Here is a 26832-nt window from a genome sequence, read left to right on the forward strand (position 1 = left end):
TTTCCAGTGGGGGAAGGGGGGGGGGGGGATAGAGGAGTTCAAGCTGGAACGTTGTCAATAGATTGATAAAGTGCTGCGGAGCGGGTCGGGAGCGGCAATTTATGATGTCAACAGATATTATTAGGGTAGCTGCGGAGGGACTCTGATGCGACGATTTACGTTGTCCCAGAACGTACATACCTTTAAAATATCGTTTACTTCTTTGCACGAAAGAATAACGGATATACGTTCCTTCTATATACACCCGAATATCGTGTTGACCTTTACTGGGTGGCAATGAATACTAAACTAAAATTGATAATTCTTGTTTATATATTATGAAAAATAGTGTAATAGTTACAAGTTACAGTTTTTGAAAATTCAAACACAACAAGCTTTTATGTTTTTGTGTGTGTGTACGCGTATTACAAAATAATTTCATTTCATTTTAACTGCAAAAAACGTACAGCAGTAAGCGTAGTAACTCGATGGAGCAATTGAATGCGTTTATCTATTCTTATAATGACATTTTTCGCAATAACCTATAAAAACGTTACCCACCAATGTTTTCCTCACAACCCTTTTAAAAAAACTTTCGTCAGTCAAATTATTTGCAAATTTTTAGCGATAAATTTGCGATAATTATCAAAGCGAAATTATTTTTCAAGGTTTACTATTTTATCTGATATTTAGTTGCAAATAAAAAAAAAACAGAAACAAGAATAAATAATTTGCTTTTTTTAGAAAAAACAATCGCCAAATTAAAATTTTGAATAATTTCGCAGTCTCTAGGGAAAACCGCGAAATTTTCTTAAAGGAACAAAATTTCGCGATCACAAAACATGTAACTGTGTGTATTTTATATGCTGAAGAAAAATGGAGAAATTATAAATTACAAAAATGTAACTAAACGTATATACATAGAAACATACAATATATTGTTTTAAATAATTCTAATTGAGTTTCAATGTTTGATGGAGAACACATAACGAGTGTGCATGCGAAACTTTTAACACAATCTAGAAACACAAAAAACGAACACACAAACTTTTAGGCATTTGAAATTTACCCAATCTTTGTATCACCTTCCACCACCATCCATACGAGTACTTGAAAGATTCTCACCATAGCAAATAGATTTTTCCCAGACAATATTACAATTAATACACAAAACTGGATGATGGTATTTTAGAATAATCCAAGTAAAGTAACTGGATGTTTGTATTTTAAAATAATCCAAGTAAATTATGAATATAGTGATAGAAACTTCACACATTGAGTCAATTTAAATATCCCATTCCCATTAGGGGAGGTAACTGCAAGGACCAGCCTTGATTAACCAAGGTTACTTCTTTTGCCATTACCGACAAATAATAAGCTTATCGAGCAGAATACAAAACAATTTCTAAGGGACAACGCAAGACAATAATAAACCGCTCAAACTTCATCCCTATACAAAACCGGTTAAAATATGAAAAAAAGCTTTTGTCTGATAGGAAAACATCATATTGCCAAATGATGTAATGTTCAGTTCAGTTTGGGTAACTGATTTTTTTATGCTTTCAACTCACCAATCACACACGATATCAGCAAGTCACGTGCTACCTCAGTACGGAGTCAGCTTTAAATGGCCGCCTTCGTTTCTAAATAAAAATATTCTGGTTAACGGGTAGCCATTTAACTGCATCAATAATATTTAGACATTTTACACATTTTTCTCTGTAAAATACTCCCGAAGACAATCTTTATGACAAGAAATACAGAAAACATTGCATTAAGTAATTATTAAAGTCTAATCCCAACCTTTTTTTTTTCGCTCCTAGTTTTAATAAACCAGGAGCTCCCGCGGTTACACTTTTTTGGGAGGAACAAATTCTTTTTTATGCGTACAACGCTTTGCGTTCGCGAAAATTTCAAATAGAAAAGTTACATTCGTAGCTCGTAAAATCGGTATCTCCAAAAATCGATAGTTTAAAAAATCGACAGTTCGTAATACCGACAGTTTGTAAAATCGATAGTTCGGAAAATCGACCGTTCGGAAAACCGACAGTTTGTAAAATCAACAGTTTGCTTTGTAAAATCAAGTTTAAAAAACTGAGAGTTCCTAATATCGACAGATCGTAAAATCGACAATTCGAAAAACCGTAAGTTCGTAAAATCGATAGTTCGTTATATCGGGGCTTCGTATCATGTATAGTTTAAACAATTGTTTTATATGTACACTTACCACTTCAGGATCAGATGGAATTCGCGATAAGAAATCCAACAACTCGTTATTTGGAATGGCGTTTGGTTTGCGTATTCTTTTCGTGAATTTATTGATACCCCATGCTAACAGTAAGTAACGAAGCGGAACCATATACAGTACAATTGTTCCCAACAACAAGATCACCATTAATAAATATGATAAGAATGGTATTGTCCAATTGAACGTACTAAAGTTAAAAAAATGAGCGCGGTTAGAACAGTGATTGGTTAAATAAGGATACTTTAGTAAGGGTATACGCTTAAATACTATGAATAGGTTAAGTTCACTGTAAAAAGGTGTAATCCGTTACAGGTCTGACCGGTAATGAAGCCATAACAACATTTAACAACGTAAAATAAATGCAGACAGATGAAAATTGAAAATTTTTCTCTGCAATCGTAGTCAGATAGAAATTTGACAAACATGACAATGTGTATAAACAAAAAAGAAAGTATAAGTTTTGAATAATTTTTGCTTTTACAAAAATTTTTTCTTGCAATCAATTATAAAAATTTTTCAGATTCACCAGCAACAAAAAAAGTTTATCAGGATCCTTTTCTCCCTGTTCAAGTCAAACCCAAGGAGTGGAGTTAAAAATCTCGAGATTAAAAACAAAAAATAGTAATTTAAAAAATAGAAATTAACACGGATGTCTACTTACAAAAAGCGTTAAAATAACGCGAATCAAGAAAATGTTTATTTTATTATGAGAATTCGTTTATTGATATCCTTTTTTCTTTTTAAACGTCTGCAATATGAGATACCCTGCAACCTGCTTTAATCACGTGAGGTGGGTGACTTGTATCAAAAGTGAAGCATAAGTGGGTGTGAGCTTAATATTGCTATTACTAGAAAAATATATTTTTAAACTTTAATCACGGGTTTTGAATTAACTTGTAAGCTTCTGAACGTCCTGGAAATTACGTTACATTTCAATAAGGGGCAGTTAATTAACGCAAATTATGAAAAAAATCGCGTTAATTTTGTGCGCCGGAAATGTCCAGGAATAAGGTAACCAAAGAAACGAAATATAATTCGCAAAAAAAATGCAAAACGTAAAATCAAAACATAAAAGGGCACCCTAGAATATCACAAGGATGATAAACGCTTTTGTACACCGAACAGAGTAATCTTGTTAACAAAACACAAAAAATAGGATACATACTTCTTGATTCTCTCACCAAACGATGCGACATTATCCATGTGGTTTTGCACCAACATGCAAATGTTGTTGATCGCTTCAAGTTTTTCACGAAATGTCTTTGCTCTACCCTATAAAAATACATCTATCCATCGTAAGTATTTATCTATCTGCCGTAAATATTTATCTATCCATCTATATTATAATGCCCGTATACGTCCGTCCGTCCGTCCGTCTGTCACGCAAAATGGTAGCTTAGCTGCGACGGGCGAACCCGTGGATTTTTCCACGGGCTAATGACTAGTCATAAGTCTTTATCTATCCATCGTAAGTATTTATCTATCTATCATAAGTATTCATAATCTATCTCTATACAAACTCGCGTGGGCAGATGAATTACTATATATTAAACATAACGTAAAATGCCGTAATCAAGCGCTTATCAGCGGTGATATTAACACATTTGGCGCTTCTGAGGACGCGCTTATCCACAGGTGCACTTATAACCGAGCAGAAAAAAGTGTAAGGAAAAACAAAAGAACAACTGAATAATTTTTTTCAATGATGTGTATTACCCTAAAAAGTTCTTATAGAGTATAAAGTAAAATTGTTTTATATGCTTTAAAAATGGCTTCTTCCTCTAAACGCGCTTTCTAAGGGTGCGCTTATAAATAGGAATAAAATTTTGATAAGGATTTGGTGTGCTTTACTACGGGTGCGCTTGATTACGGTATGAGATGATTGATAAAGACGGAAATTCTCAATTAGGCAATCTGATAGTTAGATTTAAAGAATTCAAAATCGCATTATTTAAAATAAAAATATAGCTGACTTATAAGTGGGCAAATGTTTTTACGGACAAGTACATTTTATTTTTCATTGTTAATAAAGCCAGCGTGGTTAGTCCATTGGTGTCTACCATTTTGTTTTTTCTACTGGCTTTTTCTGTTAATTTTGAAGTGGCTGTTGTTGCCGTAGGTAACGCGCATTGTCTAGTAAAAACCTTTGTGAACATTCTTTAAAAAAAACTGAATTAGCTTAGCTTTAAATATTCGCATATTACCTTTAAGTAAAGACTCGCCTTGTTCAAGAGATTTTTCAACTTCCTTTCCCTCTTAAACCTTTCGTTCAAGCATAGAGCAACATACCTTCTTTGGTTTATCGTCATCATCATCATCGTCATCGTCATCCTCGACAGTTTGCGCCTCCTGCATAAAACAAGTAAATTTTAAGACGCAACCGTGAAAAAGAAATCAAACTGGGGGTTAATAAAAACAACTTTTATTGTCTTAGAACATACTAAGCGAATACAGCAGACACTGCAACACATTGCAACCATTTGATGTTTTTTTAGTTAGCAAAACAATTGATGCAAACAACAACAACAATAACAACAACAACAACAACAACAGAGAGCGATTCTCCTCCACAGATGTTATAATTAGTACTTACATCATCTTGATTTTGTCGATTCGGTGATAACATAAACACGATATAATTCTTTAATAAGACTAAGAATAATATGAGCGGTAGCATGAACCAATCAAAATTCATCACCAGCAATATATAAATCTAAAATATACGACATGTATAAAGTGGAAGGAAAACACCTTTTTAAACAAAACCGAAAACCAAGAAAATTTCTACATAGCATCTCTTTAATAATAGCCGTAGTCTGTCTGTCTGTGTGTCTGCGAAAGCCATGTCCCTTAACGGAAACACGAAATTTTAAAATGCGCACCAATAACAAATGCGGTATATTTTTGTCCACTTTGTTGCGACTGGTAAATAGACGGGCGAACCCGTGGATTTTTCCACGGGCTAACGACTAGTCTATATTATAATACCCGTATAAGTCTGCCTGTCTGTCACGCAAAATGGTAGCTTAGCTGCACAATAGCAAAAAGCACGCAATGCGGTATAAAAAGGACGGGCGAACCCGTGAATTTTGCACGGGCTAACGACTAGTAGAATCTCAAATAGCATAGAATCTCAAATTACTAATGATCAAATGTTTACCTCGTGAAATAGTGGTTGGGTAATCTAGCTGTGATACAGTCACAATCGCAGCATTATAAGTAATAGATAGCAAAGCGTGAAGTAATTTTATGACTAAAGCATTAATGCGGACAAAGGACCCCGCTCCGTGAATTAAAAAGACGTAAAAGCATATAATTGACGTCATTCACTGAAGGCCGTAATCGTCTTTAAGAGATTAACATGACTTTCAAATAATTCAGCTTTGTGCCGTCCAAACGTCATAAAGGGTATGTGTAGACACAATTATTATTATTATTGAAATTATTTACGCAGGATAGTCTAAGGGTCCAGTGAAAAGATAGATTTACACTTTTATAGTCGGCTGGGATTTAAATCCAAGACCTCCCGCACTGGAAGCGAATACTCTACCACCAGTCGGTTAGTAATCGGTTATTATATCCAGTTGACTTACCGAAAAAGCAAACGCACTTCGTAGTTTGTACTTCCACGTAAATAAGCTTTGAATGAATTCTCCTGTTGCTATGATACTACGTATCAGGTTGGTGAGTCGGTCCACATTTTGTTGCAGTAACTAATCGAAACAAAATAAGGGTTAAAGATAACAGCTTTAAGTTCAGAATATGAACCACTGAAGCATATATATACGATTTATTTTACATGGTTAAGTATTATTTTACTGTTAAACTTGTACTTTCATTTGTAAGTTAAGGCTACCTTTATAAGACGCAAATTTCAGGTAACTTATTAAAGAGGTTCTCGTGGTAACATATTTTCGTAAGAATCCACGTAATACGCTAAATCTGGCTCAATCGCGACAACTTCTTCAATATTTCGTACAATATTTTTTTCTTACTGAACCTTGTTCAAGTAAAATCGTGCATTCGAGAAACGTTCTCCGTGTTGGAAGGCGCATGTCAAGGTTTAGAATTTTTTTTTTAGTTATTCTTTTTGTACTTAAAAAACCATTGTATTTCCCAATTTCCAAAAATTCAAATTTTATTATATATTGCGCAGTTATCTCACCAGTACATCGCTAAAGTAAATTCCGCGAATATTTCTGCGCTTAAAATAGAAATTAAAAGGCTCTACATCACAGAGCCTAAAAACTACACACCTGTCTTCTAAAACGCGGCGTTTCGTCTAGAATTCTATCCTCCTTTGGGTTAAACGTACGTATACTTGCTCTGATAGGGTTATATACCACAGCCAATGACATGATCAGATGACCTTTAGCTTGACATTGTAGACGTTTATCTTTGAGTTGGTACAACCTCTTCTCCCAGGAGGTGATCTAACAAAACCATAGGAAGCAGTCAATAAATACGCACAACATTATATACGCTTTGAGAGATATGACTATTCCAAGTTAAGTGAAACAACTATCAAGCTATAACTACGAGCTTAAGTGACAATGCTGTGCTAATAAATGGCTTTGTACATATTAAAATATAAGAGTTAGCCAATGGACTGTTTAGATGTTTTAATACAACTTTTTACTTATTGATGTAAAGTTGTGATGGTTTTAAACTAATAATTTCACACCACTGGCGAATAACCGTAACAGATAACATCAGATCACTCACCGATAAAAGTGGAATTCGAACACGCCCTAGAAATTCTGGTGCTCCTCTTTTGTCTTCATCAAATACAGTGATTTCGATGACATCGTGAATGTCGTATACTATTCTGCAAAGAAAAAATACAAAAAAGTATAATAATAACACACACTTATACATAAAGATTGTTGTATCACAAATGTAAATTAATTGCACATTTTAGAGGAAACCAAGCCTGGCATTTACGCTATTAAGAGTTCATTTTGAACTATATTGATAACAAACGACCACTTTAACAGCATCTTGCAATTTTTCTACACGATTCCTTTAAACAACACTATGTATGGGTGCAGTGCCTTTTTTAGTGCAAATAAAAATAACTAGTCCTTCTCCCGTAGAAAAATCAACTTTGGATCACCCGTCGTATATATTTCTCGCATCGCTATTTCGCACATTCTTGCCGACTGTTTACATGAAGTCAAGAAATTTGCTTGGACGGGTTTTTTTTATAATAATTATAGGTATATTCTTTTCATTCCATATTTAACACACAAGAAAAACTCTTAGTTGTTCACAACGGAAAAACAGAAACGTAGTTTTACCTCTGGTTCAATTAACAAGGTATCATTTTGAGCTCGTTTTGACAAATTACGGGCACGTTCTTGATATCGAAAAAGATGGAATACACTTTCTGGAGAGAGGTTTTGTCATTGCTTTTAGAATTACACGGCAGATTTACATTGATTTTTTGTTTTGCTATGAAAATTGGTTTACTAGTATTCCTCACGTTAACTAGAGCTCAACATTTGACAAACTGTAGACTTTGGTTCAATTACTTGAAATAATACATTAGAAGGTATGGCCGCCTTTATACAGTTTTCCAAGATTATTTCACATGTAACGACATAAGAGTAAACATAAAATCATATATAAAAATATTTGCTTCTTATGACACTAGGTTACTTACAATTCATATATTTTATCCCACTGTGGATTCAAGGTTTTATATATAGTTGGTGTGACCAATCTTTGATTTCCAAGCTCTATAACAGCAAATGGATCGCTGGCTCCACCCAAATCAGCTACAGCTAAACCGACCGCACGATGAAGCTTTAACTAAATAAAGGAAAAGAACTATGAATTCTCTAAGTTTGATATTAAATGTCTGATCATTATAAGCAACTAAAATTCCCGGAAAAACCGAAATTATCGGACTATCCAGAAATGAGTAGTTCTTCTGTAAACTATATGCAAATCTATAAACGACTTTCATCGTGACGTGTTTTTAATAAACCCCAGATCTCTTACGCAAATCAACAGGCAAAATAGTGGTCAACTGTGGACCAGTCGATTTCAAATTTCATTTTCAGGTAAAGGCATCTTTTGATCTTGAAATTTAGAACATATATCAGTAAAAAGAAGCATGTAGCCACAGTAGAGGAGCTTTTAACCATAATTTGACTTTCTTTGCCACGGTCTGCATTATTTAGCCTATGGATTTTTCTGATTACATTTTGCGCATGAGCAAAAAACCCGTAAAAACGTAAGCATTGAAACTGTCTATCGCATTTCCCTAAAAACTAAAAATTAATAGTTGAATGAAACCAACCTGTAGCCAGCCAATTTGTTTGAAAGATTTCGCAGTATTTAAAAGTGAGTAGTCTGATTTTATATCCTGTGCTTTATCCGGATCTTCTTCGTAAGTTTGCAAATCTGACGAACAACCAGGTAAGCTTTGTGCAGTGATAGAGACATATAAACAAATTGTGGCAGGCTGGTCTTCCAAACCCAATTCCAAATAATGCGATTTTTCCGCTTCTAAGTCTGATAGATCAACACTGGTTCTAAACAAAAACACAATATTTCTCGAAACGCCTCATAATTTCTTGTTTGTTTTTGACGGAAACTATTGACATCTCATGTTCCTTATAATAACCATATTTCTTTTTTTTTTTACTTTCTCTCTCTTCTCATAATAATACGTTGCAGAGCTTTATGTTAAAGGTTTTTTGTTTATTGCCACCATTTGGTATTTTAAACACAAAGATTTTTATAATGTGAACATCGGTGAATATAAACGTGATCGAAAACAAACAAAGTATTTTTTTTACATGACCGCTCATCCAAAAAAGTTACATAATCTCTTATGTGCGAACAACAACTATTAAAATAATTTTCTTCTTTGGGTCCATGTTCACCTACCTCCCCATGAATTCGTCTTTACCAGAATCTTTATCCCACACTGTGACTTCCAGGGTAGGCATTGGACCATTACCAGTAAACATTTTCATATCGAACTGTTCATGCCATGCTGGAGATAAAGTTTGTTTGCAAACCTAAAGGAAACAAGCAATTTGTTATATCATCTAAAAGTTCAATCCTGGATACATTTCATTCCTCACTTGAATAAGGGAGTGTATGTTAATTAAAAGTGTAGTATATATTTTATCTTTCAAAATATCTATCTTTCAAAGGTACATCTTTAATTGGCTAGAGCATCATTCTACTATACTGGTGCACAAGTCTAGAATAAACTACCTGTAAATATTTGACATAAAACAAATTTTAATATATAGATCCTAGGTAAAGGCTTATTATAAAAGTTCTTAGTACTTATGTGTGCGCATAATCAACTTATGCCTCCTTTTCTGTTCTCTGAGTGGTGTTTAGACTTTTGAGGTGCGTCCTTATTCCTTTCCATAGGCCATATTTTTTTGTCCCTCCGCTATTAAGTCTCTGGGGCAAATTTTTAGCCTTTATATTTATCAGTTATTTATTATTTTTTTCTTGATTCTAATTTTGCAACAACTTTTTTTGTATATATGTTTGTATATATTCTGAAATGGTCATCCAAATGGTCATCCAAAATAAATTAATAAAGCTATTGCAAAATACCATAATTAGAGACGTTCCTAATCAAATATCTAGCATCTGTATCTATCTACCATCTATCTTTGTAGCATCCTTGAAAGTTTGAATTTTTTTGCATTTGGCTACTAATATTGTGAAGGAAGATTTTCATGTAGCGAAATGTGAATGGCGTATTTAGTGGTGAAATAGCTGCAAAATATCATTTTGATTTTTACGTTAAAACGAAAAACATGTGACGAATTTGAAATACTGAATGTAACAACTCTTTTGGGTATTAAAAACCAGACAGTTATTTTGAATTCTTTTAACTAATGAGTTTTAAACACTGAGTATTTCGTTCTGAAAATTTAAAACAGTTCCCACTTTTTAGCTACAGCAAAATATTTCTCAGCTATAAAGTGGGAACTGTTTAAATTTTCGGCAAAGCGAATTTTTTGGAAGTAAAATGAAAACAAATAAAACTGTGCATGCTCAGATACATACCACCACCAAATTTGCCGTCAATTCCTTACCTTTGATTTATATTTGTCATTACCAAGCTTGAATCGAACGTAAGGATCGCTAAAACCTAATTCAAAAAATAAATAAATAAATAAATAAATAATGTAAGCCACGCAAGTATGGGTTCAAGGCTTAAAAATCAGCTGCAAAAGTAATGCTGGCTTAGTGGTAGAGCATTGTGCTAACAAAGCAGGAGTACCTGGTTCAACTCCCGGAAGGAGCTGATTTATTCACCTAATTATGGTTTTGCTAGTGTTTCAGTGTGGCTGATCAGATGTATTTTACTATCATTGACACTAAGATTCAAAAAGGGTAAGTGATTCAAAAAAATATGCACATCTAACAAAATAAATTTCCCTACCTGTGGAATCCATTGCTTTTAAATCTTTTCCTTTCACTAAAATAACAGACAGCAGTGAGTCCCATATTTGACCTTTGGAACCACCAAGTCTTGAGACTTTCTTTGCAGAACTGAGCAGCTGTGCCAGCTATGAGAGAATGCAACATGTTAACAAAATGACATAATACTAGTTTTTCCTGATTCTTCCTAAACAATGAATCTAACATTATAGGTGTCTAACCCTAACTATACATTAACAACGGTTCTGCAAAAGGTATTAAATAGTGATTAGGCTCGGGTATTGAGAAAAATAATCCAGGCTAAATCTAAAAAGATGTTTCTATGAAAAAAACTGTGGAAGTTCCTATTAAATGAATTCATTTTTGTTCAACTTTTTTCATGCTTGAAAATGGAGGTACAAAATGAACGTAAATGTCAGAGGCAGTGTATAGCTAAACATTGAAATAATAATTTCAACACAAATGCTTTCATGTGTTGACCCCGTACTAAGAAACTGAGTACCAAGAAACTTAGTACTAATACCCCACCTGTCAAATCAGTGCAAAATATCTCTGGTCTAAATTTATAAGTTAGCAGACCCAATGAATTTTTTTTTGAAATAAAAACTTTATTATTTATTAATTTCAAACATAAAGAAACTACGTTCAATTTTAAAATAAAAATACGGAATACTTAACACATTTTTCCTAATAATCTAAATTAACGATGTTTACCAATCTAAAATAGTTTGAAAAACACAAGCATAATTTAAGGATGCTGAGATATTACTTTCCTATGTTCTAGCTTTACTCGCAGTATTATACACAGATATTGAAATATTCAATCCAAGTGCAATTACATTATTCAAGACAAACATCACTGCGAATGATAATAGAATGATAGGGAAATCATTTTATTTAGAGCCACCATCATTTACTCAATAAAGTGCAATATATAGTAGCAAATATCTTTCAACTTGATAATTTAAGGCTAATTTCCAGTACTTTAAAACAGGAGTACATGTTGCAGGTTATCCAGTTGAAGCTTTCAGACCCATATACAGAAAAACTGCAGCCACTAACCAGTGGTGACTTGTCAAACTTTAACATCAAACGGTCATCTGAATGGTTCATGCAATGACAAAAATAATAACACATGATCCAAACAGTTAAAAAACCAACAAAAATTAACACAAGAGAATATGATTGACGTTGGGATTAACAAAACTTCTAATTTTTAACAAATTGTCATAAAATTAAAAATAAATTGCTGTGATTAAAAACGTGGAAAATCTTTTTGATCCTGTGAAGTAGTACGTTCCAGTATTTTATAAGTCAAAATGGGAATGCCTTACAAAATCCTAAACTCAGTAACAAATCCCTTGTTACAGGTTAAACACTAGTCAAAGACTGCACATTCTTTACAAAATGAAAAAAATACCAACATTAATTCTTAAATTCCATTCTTCTCTATTTTTATTTCTACCTTTTCATCCCTAGTCAAAGCTTGTAAAAGCCAGCCTTAGGTTCCAACAATTTTTTGAAACTATGTCACTTCTTAGTAGAAGCAGACAAAAAAATAATAAACCTTCGAGCATAACATTATCCCAGGTAATACTTACTTCAGCCATGGAGCCTCGCTTCTCATCAGAATAAAACTTGTTTGACCTCTCTAAACTTCCTTTAAAGAATTTCATTTCTTTAGCAGGTGAATTTGGTGAGTTGCTATTTTGTTCATTATCACACATTTTATCAATCACATCATGCAAGTCTGATGTGCTTCCAAACATTTTATACTTATTTTTTCCTAGTCTTGGACTTAAATTACTTTCCTTGTCATACTTAGAGAGATCAACTTCGCTTTTACTTCTGATAACGGATAATTTATTATCATTTTTATCTTTGTTGTTCCATGAAATGCGTTTTTTAAAAAACTTGGAAAGTTTTGGTTTCTTTAGTCTTGTATGTTTTTCTTCCATTCTTGTGTTATTGCTTTCAACATCAGATTCTGAAGTGTTAATTTCATTTTCCGCAGTTCCTTCTTTCATTTTGTATTCCTCTTCCTCTTCTTCCTTTTCCTTTTCATTCACATCAAGATTATCCCTGAACTGTCTTTCATCAAATGTATCATCAGAAACAGTACCATCCACTTTTACCACTAAAGCATTTTCATCCTGATTGCTGTTAATTAAAATGTCGGGCAATGATGCACTATGTTCGTCAAAAAAATGTCTGCCAGTTGGTGTTGACGAAAAAACTAAATAAGATACACTTTCATCCATACCAAACCCTGGTGACTTATTGTTTGAGCCAATGGATAGAGAATCGGGTTTATGAGTCTTCAAAGTTGTCATTGTTCTCTTTGCGACAAAGGTAAGAATTTTAGTTTAAATTTCTAGTAACATTCATTGCGACTGGTAAAAAACAGGAGATCAAAGAGAAGATAAAAAAAAGGTTAAACAGATTCAACAAAACTCGCCTAATAACAAATGCATTTTCTTTAAGATAAGTTTCAACTAAAGAAAATAATGCCTTCTTCAATAATGTGAAAAATGTTTGTTGCAAAAAATAATAATTATAATTCTTAATTTATGAAATAACAAAATTCGAATAATATTTTCAAACATTTATGAAAGCCAACATCTTTTCTGGCCATGTAAAAGTCCAATACAAAGAAACAGTTAATATTTTATTATAGCATTAGACCTTTTTATCACCTATATATTGTATCTAAAGTATTTAAAAACACATATTGTGAAAATACAACTTGGAACCATATGTTTTCATTCCAACAAGTTGGTTTAATATTTATATCATCAGCTTTTTTTAGTTAAGCCAAGGTGGCCGTTTAAATTTGATTTTGTAAGTTCTAGTGCTTTTTATGGATTTATATTCAACTTCAAAGGAGATTAAAATTGATCCTTATGATGTAGTTGTTTATACAAAAACAAAAAAACAGGATGCAAAGATTACAATTTTAGCTGGCATCTTTTAAAGCGTTAAAGAAATTAAAAAAATTAATTTATAAATTAATGTGTTTAAGTCTTCGAAGTTACATTGAATTGTCCTTGCCACACCAACAAGCATTTTTTAATATGATTGCTTTTGCTTTTATTCATCCATGGCTGTACATCTTTTTGCAGTAATCATTTTCATTTTTTCATTATTGTGAAACTATTGCAAAATGTTCACTGCTTAATACAACTACTAACATTGTTTTTTTGTAGTGCGTCAGTAGCTACATGTGCTTATCAAAAGTTTGAGTTCCACACTGCAAATTTAGAGAATGGGTCTTTTTTTCAAGTATGGGTAGAGACGGGGATTATTTTATTTGACAAGGAAAAATTGCAATCTTTTAAGACAATATTTGAACTGCCTTAAATGAAAATAAAGAAGTTCCTTTTTCTCAAATAAAAACATCAGATATTTTAAGACAAAAACTTAATCCGTAGTGTTGTAATCACATTAAAAAAATACAAAGAAAAAAACAAACTATATTACATATTGTTAGCCTTTAATTTGGAAGCAATTTGAAACAAAATATAATCAACAAAAATATACAAGCAGCTCAGAGAAGCAATGCAGACAACAAAAAACAAATATAATATGCAAAACAAATATAAACAAGAAAAAAAAATTAAAAAAATATTTGAAAACTTAAGCATAAAATTGTCAGAACTTAATTCTTTTACTAACGTATACAAAAATTGAAAAACACCATACACTACCACCTTAGCAATAATACAGATTTTATTTTCAAATTAGAATTCTTTTTTTTTTCACAATTATACAATAATTTATATTTTCACAGATTCAACACCTGCTAACTAACAAAGTATCTGAAGCATCTGAAGACAAATAAACTTTTCATTAGAGTCAACTGAATAAAGTTTCTTATTAAGCGAGGTAAAGAAAAATAAACAAACTAAATTAAATGAATGTAAACGTTACATACCAGTGCTAAAAGAAGATTTTTTATTTTTCATTTATTTATATTTTCCTGCACCACTGCAAAACAATACCCCATCTCTCAGTAACTTTTTTATATGAAAGAAAGCTGATGTAATTTTTTCTGTCTTTCTTAAAGCAATACATTTATTCACCCTTGATTTAAAAGGCTCAAAACATGACTTGTCTAAACAACAAAATAAATTTGACAACAAAGCTAAGATCTCAGTAAAGTTAAATCACTTTGTGTTTATTTGATTTGCACCTTTACTCACAAAATATCTCTGTAACAGCCTTTCTACTTTACAACCACACTCAGCAACTGCCAGGGTGAATACCAACAAACAACATGTTCACAAACATTCTTGATTCGTGGTTTTAATGGTAACTTTAACTTTGCTTAATAAGTTTAAGTGTAGTTTGTTTATGGTCACACAGTATGTGTCAATCAAACAGAAAATGTTAATCAAACAATAAATATCATAAACCACAGATAAAAGTAGGAACCAAATTGAATCATTGAAGGTAAAACAGAAATAAAAAAGCAAACTAATTTTACTAATTTATAAAATTGCCATCATAAACTATGCTCAACCCAGTTTTACTCTCAAACAGGGTAAAATTTTGCTGGAAGTCAAAATTAATTTTTCCCATTCTATGTGTGAGACCTACTTTATCAAGTCACCCACTTCAGTTATAGAAGAAAATATCTCGTTGAGGGCTGAAACATTAGGATTCAATTTACTGGCATTTTATGACAAAATGGCAACATTAATGGAACTAAAATATGATGACTGTTATAAAACACTACAATTGTCAAAAAAAAAATAGGTGCATCTTTCAGAGATTGTCTTTCAAATGCAAAATAATTTTATGTAAGAGTCAACTTGGATGTATCCATATACATTTATTATAGCATGCATATCGCTTACCTGAAATCATTTAGTAAACACTTGTAAATGTTAAAAAGAAGCATGAAAGAATGTTCAATATGGTAACTCTTACCTCAATTTTTTCACTTGGAGTTTTTGGTATAATAGAAAGCTTGACTACAATTTTTCCTAAATCCTCCTGCAGTCCCTGTTTATTAATTAAAGGTAACTTCATTTCATTATCCCTAAAAAATTTAAAGTAAGTAAATTTAATAAAAAATGCATTAGATTAGAATAGAGATCATCGTGACAAACTTATGTATATTTACTAAGATGACAAGAACACTGTTACAGCAAACATTTTTTTATGTGGATGCTAGTTTATTAGACCTGGGAAAAAACAGATGATGTGATGCAGCATAAACAACAATGAACAAAATAAGTTACTTAAGTTTCAGGTGACAATACCTTCAAAAGATGCAGAAACCTGCTAAATGTTGGAATATGAATATTTAGCACTGTAATAATTTGTACTATTGTAGTGATTATAAATAAAAACAAACATACTTATTGATTTCTAAAGATCCTAAATTAACGCTAGCTTCGCCCATATCATCATCATGAGACAAACGATCAAAATCATACACTTTAAAAACCAGTTCAGTGTTAACATCATCAACAGCTAACTGAAAAGCCTCGTTCCATGTTGGATTCAAATTTCTGTACACAATCTTCGACTTATATACACACTTTTGGCGAAGTTTGACTTTAACGTAAGGATCACTTGTTCCTAAAAAAAAATTCAAAATTAACAAAATTGAAAAACTTATTGTGACTTTATAAGGTATGTAAGTATATGATGTGACACCCACATCTTCGAACTGAATGACCCAATAGGTGCAACCCATAGCAAAGGAGAGTAAAATTTACATGCCTGATTTATCCCTAGCAATTAGTCCATGACCAGCAACGATTTCTCCTTCAACAGAGAAAAAAGAGCAAACACCACTTTTCCAAATTGCAGCAGCCTAACAAAAAATAAAGGTCAAATTAGTATCCTTAAAAGGAATCAAGTAGCAAATAACAGTGATGTAAAGGGATTATATAAAAACTGTCACACAATTCATGACAGGTTATCATAAAGTCTGTTTATCCTATAACACCTACAGAATGTTATAACACAACATGTGGAAACAACACCTATAGTTTCGATGCATGCATATTTAGATACTGTTATGGATGTTTTGGGGCTTGATTGATTAAGAAGATCAGCCATGAGTTCCTTAAAAGAGATTTTTAAAAAAATATTAAGCCTAAATTGACTAAAGTAGTGGGTTGAATTTTATGTTGACGGAAATTTAAACAAGACTACTCATTACAACCATGTATCACAAAATAAACGTAAACAACAATATACAGCTGAAAAAGATTAAAATGTAACATTATATACACCTGAGACATTTTATACCATATTTATTGGCCAATATAAAACCTCAAAGAAATTTTTGTGAGTAAAAATATGTAGCATTATAAAAAATTAATAAAAAGAAAACATATGTATGCCAATCAGCATTTCTCAAAGTACATCCTCTTTTGCAAAATATATACAGAAAAATGTTACGTACATTCTTTAAAAACTTAGTTTTAAAGAAGACATTTCCTTAGCTTTTTTTTAAATATTTAAAAGTATTGCAATATTTTATATCCACCAGTAGTATTACTATTTTAATTATTTATTCTATCTGCATACACCTTACGTTCTATCAATAGAACAGTTGAAGGTAAAGTTGACAGAACTACAAAAATATATACAACGCCTGCATAGATAGCAATTTTGTTTACTTGCTTTTACGCCTCCTTGTTATAAAGAACATTTGTAACACAATGTAAGTTTTTTTTTTTTACAATCCACTTATATAAGGGCAAATACCCTCTCAAGAGAAAATAAAAATTTAACTTTGAAACAACATACACATAGGTTTTTCCTTTTTTATAGCTATTCTTATTATCACTGAGTAAAATTTGTAAGAAATAAGCTAATACGCTAACTTTGTGTATCTGCCTGAAATATTTTTAGCAATTGTGACATCCAATTCAGTGCAGTCAAATTTAAATAGATTAAAGTCATTTTTTTTTGTAAATTAGTGAAGCCATTGTATGGCATTCATAACTTTAATTATCAGAAATAACACGTTTTAACTCCCTCATTGGTAATTAGAGGGAACACAACCAAAATTGCACAAATTTCTAAAAAAACGGAATAACACAATCAGGTTCAGCAGGTTTTTAGCATCAGCAAAAACCCTTAAATCTTGATATTTCCAACATGTTTATTTTCATGATGAGCTTTTCAAGGCAATAGGTAATAGCAGAACCAAATTTCCATATTGTCCTGGTTTCTTGGTTTATGGAAGAAACGCTGCTATACTATTTCCGTATTCCAATAGGTTCTCATTAGTGAAAAAAATTATATTCAAAGTTTATGTGTATGCTTTAAAAATGGTTAGAAAAAAAATGAAAATTGTAGTAGCGCCTGATACAATACACAACCTATAGATGACAATATTTTGAATTCCAAATGTAGGAACAAGTAAATTTTAAAATGATCAATGTCTTTTCCCACAGAAGAATCCAGAAAAGTTAAGGCATGTTTCAGATAAAAGTTTTGGCATAATACAAAATAATGCTTTACATGTACTATGTACCTCTTCATCATCTGATGGACATTCATCAATACTATTTGTTTGAAAATAAAACTTTTGTTCTTTGTTTAAATCAGTGTAAGTACCACCTATCACGCTCATGTCCAGCAAACTGACACTCCCTCTGTGTAAGGGGTTAAAATTCTCTTCTTGAGTTGCATCTAAATAGTTATCAGCCATTGATGCTGAACTTGTTGTCTGACTACGATCTAGCTCTTCATTTTCAGAAGAGGCTTCATCATATTTTTCTCCAGAGATGACACTAATCTCTTGACCCTCCTCTTTTATATTGGAACATCTTTGAATGTTACTTTGAGAAAGTTTTGATGGATCCAAAGAAAATTGTTTACGAAATTTCTTTATGCTACTTCTACTGAATAATTCCTTTCGGAATGACTTTCTAGAAATTTTTGCAGATTTATCCATTGTATTGTACAGGAGGAAAAGATAAGTTTAATAAAATTTCATAGCTAGATGTTTCCTTGTAAATTTAAAAAGAATATTAAATACCCTTCTGATTTTTTATTCTGTTTAGTATCTCATTTTAGATTCATTGGTTAGAAAAGTCCCGAACAAACATAAACAAAACCTTTTTCTTCCTCAATAAAAAAGAAAAAAAATTCTCTTCAAAAGTGAGATAACATGATAAAGCATTCGCTTATAAATGATTAATTTTTTTCCACTATTTATCCAAAATAAAGGTGAAAATTATAATAATATTTACAACTTATGCACAGAGAAACAGCTGTTTATGAAATAAAAAAGGCTGAAAAATTAAACACTTTTGTTTCATAAACAATAGGCATATTTTTATAAAAAGAACAAGCAGTCGATATTTTAATAATGTACTAGCATGTTGTTCTGTGAAGATCAAATTTTGATAAAAAGGTAAGAGCAACAATGACTACAATTATAGTCACACAAGTATCATTACTTTTTCTACCTGTAAAGGTTTTGTAATAAAAGATTTGCGCAGTTGTTGAAAAAACAAAGATGTCACTTGGTGAGGTGAATATTTTTGTTTTGATATTTTTTAACAGATAGTATGTTATTACCCAACCTTGTTAAAATAAAAGTAACACTCCAAACTTAGGTGAGCAAAATGTTACATGTGAAATTAAAAAACTAATTGCTTTAAGATGTACACATCCCTCCCCCCTCCCTCCCTCCCCCTTTCTATTATTTTTCAATAAAAAAGTTCAAGCAAAATAATTAATTAGCCAGGTTTGCAAAATATTTCTCAGTGAGACCTCCAGCTGATATGGTTAGTTACAATTTGCTTAGGATTAAAATTCTTAGTGATGTAATACAGAATTTGATTCCAAAATTAAAAACAAACAATACTTACAGTTGTTCCTGCTGGCATTCTATTGAAAGGATTTTTTGATTCTTCATCATCGATTTCCAAACTACTTCGACTTCCAACACTTTCAGCAGCATCAACATTCTCATCGTAAAGACTGTCACGATTATTATTAGAAGCACTATTTAATGAAGGGATACCGCCATCTGCACTATCCGCAAGAGAAGAGTCATGACTTTCTATACTCCCACGTTTTTTATTTAATAATCCATTTCTAGTTAAATCGGTTAGTGATTTTGACTTTGATTTTGGTCTTTTTCGTAACACCTTTCCAAGCCCATGAAATAATTTCTTTTTCTTAACAACATCAGCCAACATGGTAGATTCTGAAAATAACAAATCAACAAAGTTATTGAAGCACTTTGGAATTGGTGCGGACAATCAGGTCTACAATATACTTCTTGGTTAGAGTATAACTGTTATAAGAACAAGGAACAAAATGTAATCATTATTTTTGAAGAATCAAGGAACTATATACAACAAATTATAGTGGTTAGTGGTAATTTTGTGGTTATGAAAGTTTGTGAAAGCCCCATTGTATGGATATAAAAGTTACATCAGCATTTTTTTAATATAGAAATTTTGTAGCACAAATTCAGCTTTTAATTGGAACCAAATTGCAGATTTGTTGTTTTGTTTTACTCTGCATTAATGCTGCTTATTCATTCATTTCTACCAATTTGCATATTAGAGTACGACAATAAGTCTTTTGACACTAAATAACTTGCAATCAAAATTCTAATTTCAAAAGAAGCAATCGAAATAAACAGCAAGAAAAGTTATGATAAATCAGCCAACAAATAAATAAGAAAAGTTTTAAAAACACATGTTAAAATTTTATTTTTAATTTATAAAGTAGCATGAAGCTTTTCGTAACTGAGTTACATTTTCAAGTGATAAAAATATCCTAAGCTAAAAACCTTTATACAAATGAATAATATATATATACTAATAAATTTGCCAGAAATGTCCAATTTGCAAAAGATAACACATTCAATTCTTGTAAGAATTTACGGAGCAATTCAAACATTACCATACTATCTGGAGACAAAGATACAAGTGTCATTATTATTGACAAGACAGCATACCAACAGAAGGTTCAAACTATGATCGATGAAGGCATACAACAAGAAAAATATGTACAATCAGAAGATACTATCATCGAAGACCTTGAAAGTTTTCAAAGTTTTTTGTATCGCAACTTCAAAGATCACCCTGACTACAAAACCATGAGACCTTCCAGTAATCAACCGGCACGCTTCTTCGCCACTGCAAAGACACATAAATTCGATAATTTCAATGACATTAACTTGACTGATTTAAAATTGCGTCCCATTATCGACAAAACAGGATCTTGTTACTACGCAGCAAGTAAAGTTATGCATCATATCTATCGCCACTTGCAGATAACGAGTTTGTCATCAAGGACACACAAAAGTTTCCTCAATCGTTAGATAGCCTTCCTCCTTTACAACCAGACGTGGAAGACGTGAGTTATGATGTTGAGTCATTATTTACAAGTGTACCTGTGGAAGAAACCATTAATTACATTTGCCAGAAGATATACAACGACAAACAACTACAACCTATTGCGTCTCGATCAATTTTCAAGAAACTGTTGTATAAACTCACTACAGCGTGCATATTTACAGCAAACAGCAATTTGTACAAACAAATCGATGGTGTCACCATGGGTGGCCAATTATCGGTTGTATTCACAGGTTGTTTCATGAACAAAATTGAAAGAGAAATAGTAGTTCCGAGAAATCCTAAATATTATAAACGATATGTTGATGACCCCTATCACCGCCGTAAGAAAGGAGTACCAGACGAACTCTTTGAAGCTCTTAACACTTACCATCCCAATATCAAGCTGACCATAGAAGAGAATCCGTCTAAGCTCCTCGATACCCAGATTTCAAGAAATGAGAACGGCACTTATACATTTAGTGTGTATAACAAAGAGTCAAAGTTCCCTTCCATTGGTCATCTAAAGTTCCCACACAATACAAACGTGGTATAATCAAAGGTGAACTCCACAGAGCCAAAAGAATCGGAAGTTCTTTCAATCTTGAGCTCCAAAGAATCTGCAAAAAGTTCAAAGCTGTAGGTTATCCGGTTCGTTTTATTGAAGCTCAAATAAACGCTTTCAAGCCTAATCTGTCTGACGAAATGATAATCCCAGACTGGTTGTTCAAAGAAGATAAAAAGTAAGTTTTTATCCAAATACCATTCTGTCCCAAGAATAAGGCGTCAATTAGAGAAGTTGCCAAAAACATAGAATCGTTTACGAATGGGGAAGTCAGAGTTGTTTATACGTGGAAAACTACTAAAGTCAGGTCTCTTTTCCCATTAAAGGATAAAGTTAACCACCATAGCAAAGTCATTTACAAGGGAGAATGCGCGACATGTAACACTATCTACATAGGAGAAACAATGAGAAATGCTATTGTGAGATGGAAAGAACATAACTCCAACAATGAGAAATCCGAACCTTCTGAGCACTTAGTCAGAAATCCCGATCACACCTTTAATTGGTCCATCTTGTCTAAGGCGCCAAGAGACACTAGAAAAAAAAGATTTTGGGGGCATTTTTCATTTGTTCCCATAAGGCCCTCTTGAATGATCAAAAAGAGACCAAATCACTTTTGTTATTTAGGAATGGAGTTACATAGCTTTTTATCTACACAATCACCTGTTTTTATTCTCTATTCCCGTGGGCAATTAGTTTTTGTTTCTTTTATTTTATTTTTGCACATTTTCTTTCTTTTGTTTCGCTTGTCCATGATTTTTACTTGTATTCCCTTGGGTAGAACATTTTAATTAAATCAATTAATTATTTTATTGTAGATATTTTGTAGGATATTTTTATCACTTGAAAATGTAACTCAGTTACGAAAAGCTTCGTGCTACTTTATAAATTAAAAATAAAATTTTAACATGTGTTTTTAAAACTTTTCTTATTTAACAAGAAAAGTGTATAATTTTAAATCATTTATATAGTTTTAAAGTGACTTCTAAAGGCTGAGGAAAATTGAACAGTGGTTCTAACAAAAGAAATGAAACCAACCAACACCAAAAAAAATTACTTTATGGAAGAATTGTCAAGATTCAAATTCTTTGTCAGACAAATAGCATTTTATATTAGTTTAGACACAAGCATTTATAACAGGCAGGTTATCACTGTGAAAAAGCATGAAAAAGAACTCACTTTTTGTCTTCTTTTTAAAAAATGCGTTACGCATGGGACATTTTGTTATGCATGGGACATCAGTCTTTAGGGAGGGGTGACAAAGTACAGGCAAAAAGATTTTTGACAGCAATAGGTTCTCATTCTTTCATACCATTTGACCGATAAATAACACATAGAACTCTACTCTTTCTGGCTTTCACTATTGAAAAATAATACAAATATAGGTGTTTACATATAGTATGGTGGTTTACCTCCAATTAACTCCAATTCCATAGCTCATTACTCTAATATTTCTTACATTGTAAGTAAAAGAAAAATCTTGTTATTGGCAAATTAGCAGGGATGTAGAGGAAGACTTAAATGGCTAATTTGATTTGAAATTCATCTTGTGAAATTTTTTATAGGCATTTTAAGAAAATTTTACATATGGGACACAACAGTCTGACCTGACTAGTTAATGATGTTTCTTAAAAAAATAAAAAATATTCTTAACTAGAAACACTATATATATAACTTTTCATTTTTTAAAATACCTAAAAAGAAAAAATAAGAAACATTTGAATGTGATTTGCATTGGGACAAGTTACGTATATGGCACATTTTGGGGGATATTTAGCTATAAATATTTCCACCAGTACTTCTTTTTTTTTGTCAAAATTGTGATAGACTAAATAGAACAGTCTAGTATCTCAACAAAAAAAACACATTTAATGAGAATTGAAGCTGCTTGCTAAAATATAGAGGCATGAGTCACTTTTCTTAGAAATGACCCACACAATTTTAAACAGCTTCTTTAGGTGTCAGTTTTCAGCCACTATTGGATGACCCATTGCATTTGCAGTGTATTCGCCATTTTTAAAATTAGGTTGGATAAAAGTAAACCTAGCTCACAGAAAAAATTTTTTAGATGACTTCAGAAATATAAAATAAAATGCAAAAGACAACTGAGTTTTGTCATTGTAAAAACATTTAAATTATGTACAAACACACAACAGTTCATTGTCCAATAGTAGTATTCTTTTAAGAAACATGAATATTTCTATGGGTCAGACAATAATTCACATGGAATCTGATTATGAATTTTAACTCTCCAACTTTGTGCATGAAACCAAGATTTCGATGTTCCTTAGTGACAATGCAACATGGACAAGTGAATAGTACCATAGCCCCAAGTTAACCCAAGCCATGTGAGGGAAATTGGTGAGGTGGTACTGTGTGAGCTATTGGATGTTGCAGGGAGTTGTCTTGTAGAACACGTACCCTAACTGGGTCTGTGTTGCTAAAAAAATAGCCACAAAATACTCTGGGACTCTCCATCTAAATCATGGCATAAATATTTGGCAGATATAAATCCTGAAAATAATTCAGGGTATATATATTATATCCCTTGTTATTTGTAAGGTCAGCCATTCAAATATGCACATCTATCTATCTCTGAGTTGTAGAACAATGAAAAATAAACTGTGAAACACAACTTTCATTTTAATTTAATAGTATGCAGAATAATTTTTTACATACCAGGGTGCTACAACTGGCTGTATATATTGTCAGGAAAACCAGATGGAAGCTTTCAGTGGAACTTTAGTGATTAGTGATTTGGTGTTTTTTAAAAAACCAAAATGAAAAAGTATATGCTGAGGTATATAAAAAATTAGGTTGAAATTGTGCATAAAAATAGTGAACACGTAATGACGTGTTCACTATTTTTGTCTCCTGTCGAAATTCAATTTGTGAGTAGCCACTAAACTGCTGCCATGTGGATGATTTGTTCAGTTATTTTATTCCTTTTTCCTGGAGATAGGATTTACTTTTAATTATGGAAAAGATTGGAAAAACTTGCATGGCCAAAGGAGGTCTGCTTTGTTGATCTTGTCTACTACGCTGTGAAAAGTCTTGAAAGTTAGTATGGGGACTGAGTGTCTGACTTTATGGCAACTCTAGCTATTATAGACACGCGTATCTCTAGCTAGGTATAGCTAGCTATCTAGCTATGTTTAATTTTTAGACTTAACAACTTGGACTTTGCATTTTTTTAAAAATTTTCAGGAAAGGCTAATAATAGCTAGAAGCTACTTTAACTGATCATCTGGGTAGCCATGTAGATAGTTCAAGAACAAAAACTTTTTTACCTCCTGGTTTTGTTTTTTTAGGTTCATCTTCACCTGAATCGTCCGCCATGTTTGTTTATGAAATATATTTTACCTGCGGAGGAGATTTTGAATGTTACAAAACAAAATTCGCACTCATTAAAGTGATTTGTTTGTTCAAACTTATCCCCAGGGTTTTTTTCCCTTTGACATGTTGTTAGTCACGAATTATGCCTACCCGTCTTCCTTTAAGCATCAAAATCCACAACGAAAACCTTTCATCATCAAGAAAGCGCTTTCACACCGCTTGTGATGGGTACAAATGGTGGTATGGGAAAAGAATGTTACGTTTTTCGTCAAGAACTTAAAAAAAAACTCTCCACAAAACAAAGACTACCCAACAGTGATTACATGGGTCGGAAAAAAACTGTCCTTCGAAATTTTGAAGTCAACAATTTTATGCGCAAGAGGTTCGAGAGTGCCATTGAAAATACCAAACAAAACAGACGTTGGTGTAGATATCATGTTAAATTCTTTTGAAGAAACTATGTTTTGAGATTTGATATAATTTTGACACAAGTGTATGGGTAGAGTGGTAATCTCTCCCCCATACTCATCGTCTTGGCCTATTCGATTTTTTTTTATCTTGTTTAGGATTTTGTTCTGTTTTCCTTTGTTTGTTTGTTATTGTTTTTAACTTTTTCTTCTTGAAGTTTTTAAGTACACTTTACACAATTAATTTCTAAGCAAGCAAAACAAACAAAAACAAAAGGAAGCCTGAGACCGAGGTTGACTATCACTAGTAAAGTAAGTAATAATGTTTGTAGACTGGTTTAGGAAATGTAAAAGAACGCCTGCATAATTATAACTATTGTTGGTTTTTGTGATTTTAAATTTTTTATCATTTCAGTTCTCCACCCCCTCAACTCTAGCAAATAACCAATATATTTCCACATTCCCTATCCCCAGGGTTTGTTGTTGCGTGTTGTTCCCAGGAGCTGATGTATCTATTACTTGACGGTTAACATTTCTGGTGTCGTTCCCAGAGACAAGGTAGCACCATGCGGAGCCTAAGGCGTGCAGTAACATGGACTTCTATTCTCGTCCCCAGGGTATGCTGTTTTTTCAACCTTGTTCTCAGGGTAATTATTCGCTTTTTCGATATCCGAGACAGCGCATGTGTTTTTAACTGTGCAGATACTATTAAAATACTCAGCCCTGAGACAATGTTGATGTGCTTTACGGAAAACTCGCACTTATTCGAACTTTTCTTAATTTCCGACTTATCTCAAGCAATATTTCTCGAGGTGAATAAATTTCGCTATTGGTGCCAAAAACAATGCAGTTAAACTTAATCGGTAAGAAACGAAATACAAGTCCTTCAAACAACACAAACTCGAAAAAGGACTGAAAACGAGATTGACTTACCGGATAATTCTAACTCCGACATTACCAGTTCATGTGGTAAGATTGTTTTTGTTTTTTTACTAATAAGAATATAAGAATATTTTAAGAATAGCCAAAAAATGCTAAAAATAAGTCTGTGAATAAATAAGATTTGACAGCTAAAGCGGAAACACAGGGTCTATGGAAACCTCGTTAACAGGACTTCTTTCTTACCTTTTTCTAAATCAGAACGGAAAAAATATATAAATATAATAAGGAAACGTAAACAAGCTCTGGGGATGAGGTTGGCTTTAGGTAAATAAACAAGATTATTAATGTCATAACATCGATGTTAGGATTAAAAATATTAAGAACATAAATATTTGCAAAGAAAGGAAAAATTAGAAACAAAATAAAAACTAAAAAGGAGGAGAGCTAAGCTGATGTCTTGCTTCGAGGTGTTCGGTGAAGATAAAGTTTTTTTGGATAAATTGACTTTCGCGAGTGTTGTGTTAACTCGCACTGCCTCAAAAACAATATATGACGATAGAAATATTGATTTTTAGTGATATTGATTTCATCGATCGTAACGTACAGTGGAATCTTTCTAAAGCGGACATGGTCTAAAGCGGACACCTTTATATA

The 26832-nt window shown here is 32.3% G+C and overlaps 1 protein-coding gene and 1 long non-coding RNA gene across 6 annotated transcripts; one reads left to right on the plus strand and one right to left on the minus strand.

Annotated features, from left to right (window-relative positions):
- Nucleotides 1-291: 291 nt before the first annotated feature.
- LOC130637344 (multiple C2 and transmembrane domain-containing protein 1-like) lies at nt 292-26303 on the minus strand. Of its 5 annotated transcripts, none has more exons than XM_057446924.1 (18): nt 26230-26303; nt 19507-19847; nt 16391-16484; nt 16024-16246; nt 15590-15701; nt 10659-10785; nt 10309-10364; nt 9128-9261; nt 8535-8769; nt 7893-8041; nt 6953-7055; nt 6484-6660; nt 5821-5940; nt 4821-4940; nt 4517-4576; nt 3393-3499; nt 2207-2414; nt 292-1622 (listed from the first exon to the last, which is right to left on the minus strand). In XM_057446924.1, the coding sequence occupies exons 1-18, from the start codon at nt 26249-26251 to the stop codon at nt 1581-1583; spliced, it is 2430 nt and encodes an 809-aa protein (XP_057302907.1). In that variant the 5' UTR covers nt 26252-26303; the 3' UTR covers nt 292-1580. The 5 variants fall into 5 exon arrangements, with proteins under 5 accessions (XP_057302907.1, XP_057302905.1, XP_057302906.1 ...); XM_057446922.1 differs by lacking the exon at nt 26230-26303 and adding an exon at nt 24844-25003; XM_057446923.1 differs by lacking the exon at nt 26230-26303 and adding an exon at nt 22733-23183.
- On the plus strand, nt 19014-25669 carry LOC130637417 (uncharacterized). Its single transcript, XR_008982356.1, has 2 exons — nt 19014-19166; nt 24865-25669. It is a non-coding gene; the product is annotated as an uncharacterized LOC130637417 (long non-coding RNA).
- Nucleotides 26304-26832: the final 529 nt, after the last annotated feature.

The sequence above is a fragment of the Hydractinia symbiolongicarpus genome, chromosome 1 (assembly GCF_029227915.1).
Source record: "Hydractinia symbiolongicarpus strain clone_291-10 chromosome 1, HSymV2.1, whole genome shotgun sequence".
Classification (NCBI taxonomy): Eukaryota; Metazoa; Cnidaria; class Hydrozoa; order Anthoathecata; family Hydractiniidae; genus Hydractinia; species Hydractinia symbiolongicarpus.